This window comes from Chelonoidis abingdonii, chromosome 23 (genome assembly GCF_003597395.2).
Source record: "Chelonoidis abingdonii isolate Lonesome George chromosome 23, CheloAbing_2.0, whole genome shotgun sequence".
NCBI lineage: Eukaryota > Metazoa > Chordata > Testudines > Testudinidae > Chelonoidis > Chelonoidis abingdonii.
This window is the reverse complement of record NC_133791.1, coordinates 11,850,541-11,865,244: the sequence shown is the minus strand read 5'-3', so window position 1 is coordinate 11,865,244 and position 14,704 is coordinate 11,850,541. Positions and strand designations below refer to the sequence as shown.

Here is a 14,704-nt window from a genome sequence, read left to right as displayed (position 1 = left end):
CTTTGGGCCCAGTCTCTCTAGGAGGGCAGCAGTCATGAGTACGAAAGCAGCATGATGGGCGAGTGAGGGAAGAAGTAATCCTGTGTCAAAGCCTCCAGGGGGAAGCTGGGGAGATGAACACTAAAAGGGAATGGATAAGGTTTGGGGGAAGGGAGAGCTATAAAGATGTTTTGTACCTGCTAAGCCTGGGGCTATGGGGTCTGTTCCTCCTGCCTCTGTTGATAACATCCTCCTAAAGCCCAGCAGGGAGCTGCATTCCCTGGTGTCAGCAGAATCCCAGGCCTTTGCACGCAGGTGATGTGCAAAGTACTGGGGGAAGTGATTTCCAGTGCTGCAATTTCACCTCCTGCATGCTCTTGTGGTTCTTGTTGAATTTTCTCTTATTTTAAAAGCTTTTCTATTCACCTTGAAGCTTTACCCCTCTGCCCTGTTTAAAGGGCTCCAGGGCACAGCCCTTCATGCTGACCCACCTTTGGAAAGCTCTTCCCACCTGTTGATTATTTGTATTGCTGTAGGATCCAGGAGCCCTACTCAGGGACCCTGGGTGCTGTACAAACAGAACCAAAAGCCAGGCCCTACCCCCAGCTTCTTACAGTCTAAGTTGGTGCTGGATTGATACCTCTGCAAATCCCTTTGTCCACAGATCAGGTACAGACTGGGCAAGGGACAATGCAAGCTTCCCCTATGGCAGAGGATGGTTCAATCCCTATAACCTATTCAATCCTGCTGAGAATGCCAATGAGGGTTTTCCTATATATGGAGAAAGGGACTGAGCTTGCCAGCTCAGTCAGGAAGAGCAGCTACCGTTTGATGTGTAAGATTACTGCCCCCTATGCAGCATGCCCTAGAGATGAAAGGCTCCAGGCACCTCCATACAGCTTGCCCTGATTGCCTTTTTTCTTAGCTCTGCAAAGATTTAATCTCACTAGAGTGGCCTAATTTACAAGTCAGTTACCACCGTTGCAGATAGCCCTACCCTTCCATCAAAGCTACCCATGATCTACTGGTAGAGCCCTACACATAACTCCACAGTAATGGCCAGACAGTTCTTTATAGGCAGTTTAAATGCTTCAGTGCTCTGCAATGAGAGAGACAGCTCACTGGCTGAATCTGGTATTCATGAACAATGCAGACAGGGAATGGAAGGATAGTTTGCACAAGAGTAGCTAGTGCCATCTGAGCAGCTCCAAGCACTTTGACTGTTAGGGTGAAAGTGACCCCTGCGTCGAGGGCTGACACAGGTTCTGTGCACTACTCAAGCCCATACAATGGGACTTACATGGTATATAGAGTTTCAGCTAGGCTGCTGCACGTTAATTTCATCTATGATTATCCCTTCCACACCTGGGGCTGCAGCTGTTTTCCCTGATCTACAGCTTGGGAAACAAAGGTACAAGAGATCAAGGTTTTCAAAAGTGACAAGTGATCTCGGGTGCTAAACTTAAGAAGCTTTAAAGTGCTGAGCGTCTGCTCTGAAAACTGGGCCGGCTTCGAGTGCCTCCAGCGGGGACCTGAAAATCAATAGTCACTTGGGAAAAGGTTGGCCAGCCAAACTCAGTGATTTGCACAAGGCTAGGGAAGTTGGCAGTCAAGAATGGAGTCTATTGGTGTTCTCCATTTGTATTGCAGTACCACCCAGGCTCATCGCAGTCTTAAAACGACCCCCATTGTGCTAGGTGCTGTATGAACACAACAAAAAAACAGGCCCTGCCCCAAACAGCTCACAGTATAGGAATGTGACAGGAAACAACAGGTGGAGATGGACAGAGGAACACAGTGAGAGGGTATTGGTAGGCAGCAGCCTCAGTGCCCCAGAGGCCTATTGTCAAGTCTGCTGGCTTGGGGCTGACTCCTACCCCTGTACTTTGCCAATTAAACTTTGTCAGTTCCCCAAAAATTTCATAAGTTTTTAGGGGGAGGGGAAAAAAAACTCATTATGAAAAATATCTTGCCCATGTCCTTTCAGCCACTTAATTGGCAGGAATACCTCATTCAGCCAGTGCTAATGTTCTCACAGCCTGGCTGGATTATTGATGGAACCCAGCCAGAGCGCGAGACTGCCAAGCTGAGGACAATTTTGTCAGAGAACAGGCGCCTCCACAGGCAAACAATCTACAAGTGATGACAACTGCCCCCAAGGTTCTGGGGGAAGCAGTTTCCTTTGCAAAGATGAGGGAGAGGAGGGGAAAGTCTGAGGAACCAGCCAGGGCCCAGACAAAGAGACTTAGGCAAAATGTCATTAAAAAGTAAAATGAGAAATTTCCCAGAGTTAAACGTCGGGCACTTTGGGTGAAGCTCTTTTCTGACTGTCTCCATAGGAGGGAGTTAAATGCTTTTAAAATATGCAAAAGGTGGGGAATTAGAAACCGGGACCTCAATTATAGGACAGTGATGTGTGAAGCAGATAAAGTGTGGGGGGAGGAATGAATGATCGCAAATGCTATGGAAGTAGGTGGCCCATCTTTCAAGGCTGCCAGCTGCACAGCTAATAGAATTTTAATAGCCTCTTGCTATTGCAAATGATAAGCACTCGCTTCCCTCCAGCAGCAGACTTCCTGGACAAGAGCGGGGCTGCCCTCTCCATGGTACTGAAAGGCTCTGTGTGATTTGTACACAAACGCCGAAGACTTATCTTCTGGGGGACTCCTTTATGTGAGATTTGCTGAACAAGGCTATAGCTCTATCTGTAGACACGGGGGTACAGCACCACTGCACGTGTTCCTGTTCTTAACTCCCTTCAACTCCAAGAGAGCAGCCAGAGGCATGAGCTGGACTTTCCCTGGGAGCAGACTGTGAACTCATTAGGGAAGGGTCCTTGGGCTCATGGGCTCTTGTGTTGATACAACTAGTCTGATCTCTGAGATTAAACTTAACTAAGGGGCTGTGGGTACCATGATCTGCTGTATGACAGAGACGCTCACAAATCTCATGGCGCAAGAGGTCATTCCCCAGTGTGTCTGGCCATCTCTGAGATGAGTCTGACGGTCTCAGCTCCAGTGAGAGTCAGTTCAGATCGCCAAGCCCCAGGCCTCTTCACGTTGTTTCCCAGTACAAATTGCCTCCTAATTAGAATTCATCAATGAGTTTCCACAGGCAGATGCTGTGTAGTTGAAATAGAAATTGTTTCATGGGAACATGTTGATTTTGGTGACATTTTCTACGGAAAAGTTTTTGAAATGTTTTGTTTTTACTTGGACTTTTACCTCATAATTGAACAAAAGACTTAGAACTGGACACATCATTACTCTGAAATGGCAAACTCTGATGCAGCCGCAACAGTGGGCAGGTGCCCACTCCCCCACAACGCACTGTACGGATATCACTGAGGTTATGACACCATTGAAATGAAATGTTGTGATGTTTTAGAACGTTCCTCTGCAAGCAGTCCCCCACACCCCCTAGTCAGCCTCTCTCAATCCCAGCTGGGTTTATGGAGCAGTGGCCAGAGGAGGTAGGACCTGTCTCCCAGTTCAGCCTCCCTGGAGAGCTACAAAAGACTCAGTAATTCGTGCATCCACGTTCTGATATTCCTTCCTCTCCGTGCACCTGCTTTGAGACTTGGCTCAGAGATGAGCAGAGACTTCAGGCTCCAAGCCACACTCAGATACTCTCTCTTCCTTGGCTTGTTATATTAGTGCTAATGAAAGCTGTGACTGAACCATCCATCTGGCGTGTAGCCATGCTGCACCGAGGTGCCTCAGGGATGGGGCTGCTGGTGTTACGGGACTGTTCTGAGGCTGCCTTGATAAATGAGTTACAATTTCAGGCCTGTGAGCAAATTGCCAGTTGGTTTCCCCTCTCAAGGAGGATTGCTGCCATCAGCTGACTCTTGCTTTGTTTATTGTGTTGCTCTTTGGCACTCAGATCCCCGTGGAGATGTTGAGGAGGCATCTGGCTACCAAGGAAAGATAGGGCCTTGAACCCTTCAGATGCAACTTAGTTTCTGGCCTCTGGGAGCCAGACCAATTCCATTTTGTGCAGCAAGAAAATACTGTGATCTGGTCTAAGGCCAGGCAAGAAATAGGCAGGAGACCATGCGCATCCATCCAACAGAGTAAAGCAGCTGGGAGGGACATCCCCACCCCTCAACATGACGATCTGCTTCCACAATGCTGTTTTATTGTTCTTATAGCAGCACTTAGGGGGGTCTGCTGTGTAAGATGCTGCACATAACCATAGGAAGAGAGTCCCTGCCTCAAAGAGACGAAGGCTCATTATCCCCCTTTTACAGAATTGGAAACTGAGGTACAGAGCCATGAAGTGACTTTCCCAAGGTCACACAGAGAGCCTCTTTCACAGGCAGGAACCCAAAGCCAGTCTCCTGAGTCCCAGTCCAGAGTGGGGCCATCCATACTAGTCCCACGTCCAACAGCGGTCACAGTCTTAATTGATTATTTACTTTTAACCCCAAATGAGAAGTGGAGGGTGAGCACCAGGGGCTGTGAGCTACATGCACCCAAGGAACAGCCCCTGCCTTGAGATGGTCAGTTGGGAGGCACCAGCAAGGCAGATAGCAGTGTTATGGAGATGCTACCACCGACAGGCTTCCAAGAGGAGTTGAGTCCTGAGGAGACAGCAAGAGAAGCACAGGAAGATATAGCCTCACTGGGAGGCTAAGCAGTAGCACCAGCTAGGGAATAGAAGGAGGAGATGGTGAAAGCAGAAAAGAGAAGACCCCAGTGAGGGGGAGGGGTTGCTAGGGACTGGAGCCATGCAGAACTCAGAACCTGTGGAGAAGCTTTACCTTGATGTGACTCCAGTGGGGAAGCCAAGTTAGGGATTTGAGAAGCTAATGGGTGAGGTCAGGGCTGTGGAAGATGAAGTGACAGAGCAAAATGGAGGGCTATGTTAATCCCTCACAGTCAGAAAAGTTCTTGACTTTCCCTGTACAGGTGCTTAGGGGCTAGGGGGAGGGAGTGCCTCAGAGGTCAGCTGGTCTTTATGAAGGGGACAGCAAGATCACAGCGCACAGGTCTGAGCTGGCAACTAGCCTGGGCTCGTGGGCAAATCCCCACCTCAGAGTTAAGGAGACTGAAGCCCCACAGGGTTATGTCTTGGGGGAGCAGAGGAGGAGTTGGCTGGGGAGTCTGTGGTGGTGAAGGGAAGGAAGCTGCTGAATAATGTGGGAAGGGCATCTCTGCAGGCAAAGGAAGCTGTAGTGTGGCCCATCACCACCTCTGAGGCAGCCAGCTTGGATCCTGCTTCCCAGCCAGGCTCACCAGCTCTCGGGGAGCCTAAGAGAAAAGGCAGCAGCTTTAGTACCAGCAGCTAATTCCATCACTTCTTCCGTGGCCCACAGCAGCTGCCTGTATGAACCATTCAGAGCCAGGGCTGCGTAGTCTTGAACCCATCCCACCTGCGGGTGTCCGTCGACCACAACCCCTCAGCGCACACAGCAGCAGAGACACCAAGCTCAGCTCTTAGGAGAAGCATCGTGGAATGTTCCAGCTGGAGCCTGCGTGGCAGCTGGGAGTGGGGACAGGAACTCTGCTCTCGCATCTGGGCAGATGCTGTCTCCTGGGCCTACTCCCTGAGGAGGATGATATTCCTTCCTGGTGTTCCTGCATCTTAAGCCTCTCTTGCTGGTCTTGCTGCAGCCTGAGAAAGTCCTGCTCAACGTCTGCACCTTTCAGGCAGCCCTCCATGCTGGTCATTCTCTGGCCCTTGGTGGTGGAAAAGCATCTCCACAGCTCCTGCCTCCCTGGGCATCCCCCTGCCTCTCCAGCTCCTTTCTGACATCACCGCTTATCCCTCTCACCTCTCCCTTTGCTGCCAGCTTGTGACTCCATTCACTCTGTTGTGGTGTCTCGGGCAACAGCTCATGTGTAAGACACAGCACCGCACAGAGCTGAATCCATGCAAACAAGCAGTCTGGTTCGCCTAGACAGCCCCCAGAGTGGAGACCCAGCTGTGCTGGCTGTCCGCCTCCACTGCTGTCTGTCTAGCATTTGGGCTAATGTGCCCTTTGGGTTAGTGCTGTCTTGTAAGTGACTGTCTTGGATTCACCTCCTGCCTGTCTGTTATCTCAGACCCATCTCAGACTGGAATGGGATGAGGCCCCGGCTCCTCTTGAGGTCCCATTTGCAATCCCCTGGTTTTGCTCCCACCGCCAAGCAGTTCAGCCGTGAGTCAGCTGGCAGGTCCCCATGCCATGCTCAGTAACTGGGGCTCAGTAGATCAGTCTATCCTGCGCCCCAGCAGCTCTCACTGGGCTGGAGGAGTTTGATGGACTGCATTAGGGAGGGCAGCAGGGTGGGTTCGGATAAATCAGCGCAATTCTTCCTAAAGGGAGCAGGTGACGTTTCATCCTGGATCAGGGCGCACAAGCTGGCAATGACCTTAACTCCCCAGCTGTCCCGGGGCATGGTGGGAAAGACAGTCAGGGCACATAGGTGCTGGAACTAGGGGAGTTGCAGCACCCCCTGGGCTTTAAGTGGTTTCCATTATATACAGGGTTTACAGTTTGGTTCAATGGCTCTCAGCAGCACCCCCCCCCCCATACGAATTGCTCCAGCACCCCTGTTAGTGTGCTGTATTTCCTGACTAGAATTCAGACCTAAGAATCTCCCAGAGAGAATCTGTTTCACACAGAATATTTCCTTTCCCTTGTGCCTTTCAGTGAGGGAATCAAAGGTTTCTTCTAGCACTTGTGTGTTGATATTTGGGCATCAGGTACTAAGGGAAGGCTTCACTGCCCTGTGGTCTGGGTCTGTTCATTCAAACAACAGTGGAGGTGCTTGGGCTGTTAGTGGTTAGAGAGGATGGGGTGGGGACAGAGTTCTGGGTTCTATCCTCAGTTCTGCCATTTAGTCATTGTGTCCCCTTGTCCACATCACCTCTCTGTGCCTCCACATCTGGAAAATGAGAACTTACCTGCCCTACAGGGGGTGCTAGAAGGAGGAAAAGACCTGAGCTGTAGTGCTGGGCCTCCCCTTAGGAGTGTTCTCAGGGGAGAGGGGCAGTGGGTTCAAGGATGAGAAGATATGTGAACTTTGAGTCCTCGGATCCCAGGAGGCAGGGGCCAGATGACACCATAGTGACAGGAGAATGAGGAGTAGGCTGCAGTGTCCTTACAGAACCTTCTCCTGGGCCACGGCCTGTTACTACAGGGACATCAGTCTGGGCAGGAGGAACCTTCTGAAGGGCTGCTTGAAAAGGGGCTGTGCAGGGCAGAGATGGGGAGAAAGGGGGACACAGAAAGAACCTAAAGCAGGTGTTGTTATGCCATGAGCAAGCCCTGCTGGGCACAGCTGCTCCAAGTCTACCCAACCCAGCTAAGCCTCTGCTTTTCTCTTTAGCACCATGAAACCCAAGCACTGTGGGGCTGGGATCTGTTCTGCCAAGCTACAGTCTGGAACTGGAGGACGTCTCCAGACTCCTGGAACCCAAAGGTGCTAGAATAGGAGCGGGGAGCAGCTCAGCATTCCCCGGTGAGTGGCAGTGTGGGGAGAGACAGGGGTGAGCTGCAGAGATCCCTACCCCAACATCTCAAGAGCTGGGGTTCGGGTCCAGGCCCATCTGTAACTAGGGGGCGGGGTTTGACCCCTTCCTCTGCAGCATCCTGCATTGGCTCCAGGACTGGAGGGGACATTGGCCTGCTCTGGCAGGCAGTGTCTAGGACGACAGGAGCAGCCCATCTAGACGTGGCAGCTGCGGGTGTGGGACGGTGGGTTACTTTGGTCCCAGCCCCCTGCTCCCCCCTACCTCCGCAGAGGCCTTGCAGCAGGGGCATCTGGAAAGCCCCGGGGCGCTAAAGGGTCCCGCTCTAGCAGCCAAGTGTTGACACCCCTCCAAAGTCTAATTTGCCTTTGATAGGGACTGAATTGTTTGCGTCACCTGCGGGGCTCGGGAGAGGGCTATAAAAGGGGCTGCAGCCATTGTCTGTGGCAGAACAGAGCCCAGAGGCAGCTCCCCCCGCCCAGCCGTGCCCGATCCATCGCTGCAGTCCCCGCCGATCCATCATGCAGCTGTTGGCCAGCCTGGTGTCCGTGCTGCTGCTGGTGTGGGGCGTGAGAGCCAGCGCCTTGCCCGGCGAGGAGAGAGCCGCCGTGGCGAACAGCAGGGTGAGGATCGCGCACCGCGGGGCGGGAGGCAGGGCGGAGGCGACCGCCGGGGCACCTGGGTGGGCGCTCAGTGCTGCTGGATCCGCCGGAGCTGCGGCGCGGGGGGCTGGAGACGGCTGGGCACCTGGTTAGGTGGGAGGGGGTCAAGGCAGACTGCAGAGGGGGCCGCGAAAGCAGAGTCTGCGCTAGGCGCAAACTGGCACGGTGAAGAAGGGGAGAGAGGGGAAGGCGAGGAGAAGAAACGCAGATGCCTGGGGGAGTCTGGCCAGAGGAGCCGGGCAGGAAAAGAAGGGGCGTGTAGGAGAACAGAAGGCTAGAGGGGGGTCCTGTCCCTGCTCCAGGAAGGACCCGAGAGGGCAGAAATGTGCTGGAAGGACCCGGTGCGATAGGAGAGAAGGAAGGTAACCGAGAAATAAGAAGAGGAATAATCACACCAGAATAAAGTCATCTTGATCCAGAATAGAGTGTCCACATGGGAGATACGCCAGCATAGTTGGAGCAGCGTAATGGTACCGCTAGTCCTCTGTCGGTCTGTTCCTCCCGCTAGATAAACCCCAGGAGGTACAGCCAATGGGAGGGGGTACTTCACCGCGACACAGCCTCTGCCCTGTGCTCCCAGCCTGTGTCCACAGCTCTGCCCTGCGCTCTGCCAGTCAGCACCTGTGCGCCCCCGGAGCGGCTCTGCGCCTTTAGCTGCGCAGCTCTCACTCCGGTGTGCGTCCATCCCCGCAGCGCGGCTCGCAGACTCACCCCCCAGCCTGGGAACCGGGGGCAGCACAAAAGGGAAAGGAAGGGACCCGGGGTAAAGGCACCAACTCCTCTTGCGCCCGTCTCTCGTTCCCGGGGTCGCTTTTTTCAGCCTCAGAGGTGGTTCCCCATCAGTGGCCGATGTTCATGCTTTGGAGAGAGGACTCTGGGGCGCTCTGGAGAGGGGCTCTGGAGCGCTTTGGAGGGGGGCGCGCGTTCCATGAGTAGCGAACGAGGAGACGGAACAAGGGACAGACACACACAGTGAGAAGCTGGGAACAGCATCCCTTTAGCGAGCGGCCCTTAGATCGGCCTTAACCTTTTTGGGCTGGGGGGGAGCACAGTCTCTTTCCTCTCCAGATTCTCGCCACAACTTCAGGTTAACCCTTTGTGTGACAGGTTAACCCTTTGTGTGACCGACACGTTTTTATCCCAAGTCTAAAGCGCAGGGAGAAGGGAAGAGCGCGGGGTTAGGCGGCTAAGCCCAGTCAGCGAGTGCAAGGAACGATTCTGGCAGGTCCCATACCCTGGTGGGAGGGGAGATAGCGGTAGGAGGGTGGATTGGTGGCTGGAGGAGAGAGACGCGGGTTCCTTTCTCAGGCTAAGCACTCCCGGGGTTGAGACATAAGCAGTTATGAAATACACCCCCAAATGCGCAGGAAAGCACCGACCGGGGTATCCCCATGTCCCGGTGGAAGCGGCGCAGAGAAGCCAGCAGCCATAAGACTCAGGGCGCGAACAGTAACCAACCAGCTCTAGCGCCTCGGAGCTCTCCAGCGGGACACGAGCAAGGGGCGAGCGCACGGGGCTGGAGGGAGCAAGGCGGCTCTGTGGCCCCTTCCCCCTGGCACCGGTGCCTCGCTGGAGCCAGTGGCCGCCGGCTTCCACCGCTGCCTGGTTCCGCTGGTTCCCAGGGACTGGAGCCCGGGCTTTGTCTCGCCCGCCCAGCTCACGGGTAGGCGAACAGGGCAGGCAGCCCGTGCCCAGGTAGCAGGGACACCCAGTAGGCGGCTGGAGCGCTGCTTCCCAGCTCAGGGCTCGAGGGAGCGGCGATCCAGGTGTTGCCAGACGGGGTAGGGACTGGGAAATCAGCCCTCACCCCCCGTGAGGCTTCTGCACTTGCCACGGCCGCGGGCAGCTATGTGCCTCAGTTTTCCCATCTGTCTAAAGGGCAAATAATTAGAGCCCAACCAATACCCACAAAGGTTTCCTTCAAGAATCAGAAGGATTAATATGGCGACTCCCTGGGAAGAGCCCAGGCCAGGGGTTCGTGGCCGGACGACAGCCTACCCCAGGGGTTCGTGTCTAGGGACCACCCGAGCATCGGCGGGGAGCAAACGCTGAATCCGAAGGGGGGAGATTCTTCTGGGGGTAACGAAGAAACAGCTGAGTTTCTCTGGACCAGGGCTGTTGTGACTGAGATCAGAATCTGGCCTGAGGCTAGCTGAAAGCAGGCGATGTGGGTTGTTTCATATCTCCTTGGTCCAAGTATCTTTTCCAGCCATTTGGGGCTACAGCTTCTCCCCCCCTTGCCCCCACAGCTGCCTCCTTCCTTCACCCTTAACTCTGGCCTCTAGCAATGGTTGGCCAGAAGAGTCTCAACATGAAGTTTCCCCATGTTAATAATATTTCTCAGCACATTGCCCCTCCATAGCCCTTCCCAAGTGGGTGCTGGGACTGCCGCCAGGCAATGGGGACAGTAACCCTGGGGGGATTGATAGCTAGCTGGGTTTGGGGAGGGTGGGAGGAGCAGGGGATATTGTAACAGAGTGAACCAGTTTGTTCACTGATCTAATGACACACAGGTGCTGCTATGTCAGCCCAGCTGGCTAGTACGGCATGATCTAGCGTGGGTCTGGGAGCCAGAAATTCTGGAGCTCTCTGTCATTAACTTGCTGTGTGAGCTTGGGTGGGTGAGATTCTGTGGCCTGCATTGTGCAGGAGGTCAGACTAGAAGATCATAATGGTCCCTTCTGACCTTAACATCTATGAGTCTAAGTCATGCCCCCTTGTGCCTCGGTTTCCCCTCTTGTATGGTGGTGGTAATAACTGTTTCCTGTTACCCTGGGAGACAGGGTGAGGATTAACTAGCTCCTGTCTGCAGAGCAAGTGCTGTACAGGTGCTGAGAGCCCTCAGGCTCAGGAGCCTGTGGTGAGGGAGAGGGAGCTAAGGGAACTGGGATCCTGGCTTTGTCCCCCTCTTCTGCCTCCCCTGTCTCTAATGAGACCCAGGCTTTCTGACCACTGAGAAGAGAACCAGAGACAGATTGGGGATTTGTGGGGCCCTATGCCAGAGCAAGCGGGGATCCCCTCCCCACCCTTTCACCTGCAGTCCCCGTCCCCCCTATACCCCTGGCACTCCTGCTGAAGAAATGGGCTCAGGGCATGGGGACAAGAGTGCTGGGTGGATGGAGCATCCAGGGCCCCTCATCTGTCTGTGGCCCCTGGGGTCAGGCCCCATTGGGACAATGGCTAATCTGCCACTGCAGGGAACCATCCAGGGCTCTATTCCAGAGCCTCTGTGTTAGCTGTGCATGCTGCTCCCTCCCCTCTGCTGGCTCACGGGCCAAGAGATGTGAACCAGGGAAGAAGAGGAGGCCAACTGGGACTGGCAAATGTCCCCACCTTTCTGCTTCAATACCCCTGCCCCCCACCATCATGAAGACCCCAGTGACTCCCATCCAGCACTATGAAACTGGCCATTCTGAGGTGATTAGCACCGCAGAGGATTGCCCAGTGTCCTAAGGGTTAGAGCTGGGCTCTGTGATGAGGAATGGAAAGCATTAGGCCAGTACCTGCAGAGTGACCTAAGGAGATGGCATCACCTCTCTTGTGCTTCCCACTTGCAGGAGCAGACCAAGGCCCGGAAGGACATGATCCTGAAGATGCTGGTGGGTCTCCTGGATGGGATGGACACGGTGCGTGAGGCAGCTTCCACTGACTTTGAAGAGCCCCTGGAGAGCAAACTGGAGGAGGAGCGGTTGGCTTTGGGGCGGTTAGCCCAGCTATCACAGCGAGACCGCAAAGCCCCCTGTAAAAACTTCTTCTGGAAAACCTTCACTTCTTGTTAACCCCCAGGCCCCACTACCAGCCCTGGATCCAGGCCCCCTCAGATGTTCCCTGTCCACTTTAGAACACAAGAACTGTACCTGCATTGTAAATAGCATCCACATGTCAGTGGTTTCTGTTTTCCTCAAATGATTTGAGCTCTGTTTGTTTATTACTCCATTCACAAATAAAGCATGGCTGAGAGACGCCTTGGGAACATGTGTCTGCTTGTTTGTGCCTGCTGCAGCTAAAATGCACACACACATGCACATCTGGGCCTTCTGACACACTCAGTGGGTGCTGGGCAAACATCAGGGGCTGGCCTGGAAGGTGTTGGGGGGGAAAAGGACATGCTGACTAATAAACATAGAGTAGCATACACATATATTATGCTGATAATACTACCCACAATACATATTCCAAACACTTAAGTATACTTATTATTAAGCATTAATATAGCAATTATATACTGGCCTATAGTTTTATTATAATCTTGTTGAGTTGTGCTAAGTATCCCATAACACCTTGCACTAGAAGAAGTAAACTTTGGCTTAAGTAGATAGGAAAACTCTCAATATCAGGAGATATAAATGTTTTCTAACAGCGACAGAAAGGGATTTATCCTCCTCACAAACTTATTTACCCTGGTAGAAGACCAGGGGTTGGCTCGAGGCCCTTTAGTACCTGGAGTGCTCAGAACAAAGATAAGGTTGCATCATGACCTGGGTTCATCACAGAAGATAAAGGGGTGGATCAGGGTACCAGCAACTTACAAGGTAAAAACCTGATTACTTGAATCCAGTTTCAGATGCCATATATAGTACCTTTTACTGATAGGAGAAGGGATATAACTTCAGGGAGCATGCCCTCTGTGTAAGGTGCATGTCACATGGCTGAACAGAACTGCTCTTCAGAGACTAGCATCATATAAAACCTTTTTCCTGCATCATAGTAATAAACTGGACTGACTTTGATGAGTTGGTCTCTTGAGTATGGTTCATAACAAACCAAAGTGTGCTGGAGCAACTGACTATACAATTTATCAACAGGCATAAAAGATAACAAGTGTTTCACACATAAGGAAGCCCAGAGCTCAGCCTGCTGGAGCCCTGGCTGGGCAGAGCCAGTTCAGGCAAGACAGTATGCTGAGGGGAAATGGGCTAGGGAAATCCCCTCCGCGATCCTAACCAGGATTTGGGAGCAACCAGAAGCAGGCTTCTCCTGAGAGGCTCCGTGCCAAGTTTTACATTGAGCCCAGTGGACGCAGGGGCAGGGTTACTCTGCTCAGTGCTGGCCATGTGCAGTGCAGAGGCACAAGTGGGCTGGGCAGCTGGGGGTGGTTCGCTGCTTGTCGGAGTGCCTGGCTGCTGGAAGAGAGTGCGAGGAAGCACATGGTGCTGCTGCCCTAAGGAGGCGCTAATGGGACACAGCTGTGGCCAGACTCGTCCAGGCCCTGCTAGTCCCAGAGCTGGCACTGCCCCCAGCCTGGCTGCCTTGGAGCATCTGGAGCAAGGGAAAGGAGAGTGGAAATACCAAGGTAGGAGGCTAATCACGTTATAATGGGGATGCCAGAAGGGCATGACTAATTGCCCCATTAGTGAGACTCAGTAGATCTGGCCCTGCTGAGGAAGGGAAGCTGGGGGTGGGAGGGAGAGCCCAGCCGGCTAGCTCTCTCCCTGACCTCTGTGGGACCAGACCTTGGGGGGTGGCCCAGAAAATAGAAAATTCCATCTGCAGCCCAGGTGGCTGCAGGAAACACAAGTACAGCCGTCTCTCCTGAGGGAATCACAATAGCCTCACTACAGCATCAGATGGGGTCACTGAGGCTTTGTTCTGAAGGAGGCCAGGGGGTCTAGGCATTCCTCCCCAAGCCAGGACTGGTGGGGTTGGGGGAGTAGCTGGGGTGAGGCCTAGACTCTATGATTCTTTCCCCTGCCTTTTGCCTTGCCCCTGGGGTATGATGGGTGTTATGCCACAGTGTCGAGAGTGTCCCTTTATAATCAGGAACTGGGGGAAAGGTCTGTTGATGTTAGAGATTCACGCACCCCAGTCGTGAGCTGGGGGTAGCAGCCAGCGTGTCAGTTCAGAAGGGTATCCTGCCCCTCCGTGCCTTGTGTGCTTGGTGAAGATGATGCCTCCAGGGGTCAGGGCAGGACCTGCAGGTAACCCTGCTGTCTCCAACTGCCTTGATCCAGGAGCAAAGCTACTAGCTTAGCAGAGCGATTTTTCCCATTTCTTTCTCCCCACTTTGTGCTCTGACACCTAGGCAGAACTGCCTACCCCTCATACTCTCCTCATGAGCCCAGAGTGCATTTGGGTGTGTGTGTGGAGAAATGGCTGTAACCTCGCAGGAGGAATATCCAAGGAGGGAGCTATGTGCAGTGTCGTTGTAGCGGTGTGGGTCCCAGGGTATTGGGTGAGGTAAGACCATTACTGGACCAACTTCTGTTGATGAGAGACAAGCCACTCAGGCCACGTCTACACTACGGGATAATATCGAATTAGCTAAAATTGATTTCTTAAAACTGATATTATAAAGTCGAAGTGTGCGCAGCAACTAGCAGTTATATTCGATGGTGTGCGGTCCATGGTCCAAGGAGTAGGCGGTCATGGTTTCGTTGGAGCGGTGCAACTGTGGGGAGGTCGTGTAGCTGTTCAGATGTTTTCTTTTCTCCATCTCGTCCCTCACTCTTGGAATTCTGGTTGAGGATGCTTATGTGTGTATTAATATATATTTGTCTTTGGATTGGTTTCTTGGGTAAGCAGCTCACTCTCTTTTTGTGTATCTTAGTTTCAGACATCTTGTTTTGCTTGCCTTTTTTTTCTCTGGGTGTTACTTGAGCATA

General features: G+C 53.1%; 1 protein-coding gene across 1 annotated transcript; it reads left to right on the top strand.

Annotated features, from left to right (window-relative positions):
- Positions 1–7,265: 7,265 nt before the first annotated feature.
- On the top strand, positions 7,266–12,060 carry CORT (cortistatin). Its single transcript, XM_032775442.2, has 3 exons — positions 7,266–7,430; positions 7,816–8,063; positions 11,660–12,060. Exons 2-3 carry the CDS (start codon positions 7,962–7,964, stop codon positions 11,879–11,881), a joined length of 324 nt encoding a protein of 107 aa, XP_032631333.1. The 5' UTR covers positions 7,266–7,430; positions 7,816–7,961; the 3' UTR covers positions 11,882–12,060.
- The last annotated feature ends 2,644 nt before the right edge of the window (positions 12,061–14,704 follow it).

Bases quoted from the DNA above. Each gene is read 5' to 3' on its own strand.
- CORT (XM_032775442.2), top strand. From the start codon at position 7,962: ATGCAGCTGTTGGCCAGCCTGGTGTCCGTGCTGCTGCTGGTGTGGGGC. The intron at 8,064-11,659 runs GTGAGGATCGCG...TCCCACTTGCAG, and splicing joins CCGCCGTGGCGAACAGCAGG to GAGCAGACCAAGGCCCGGAA.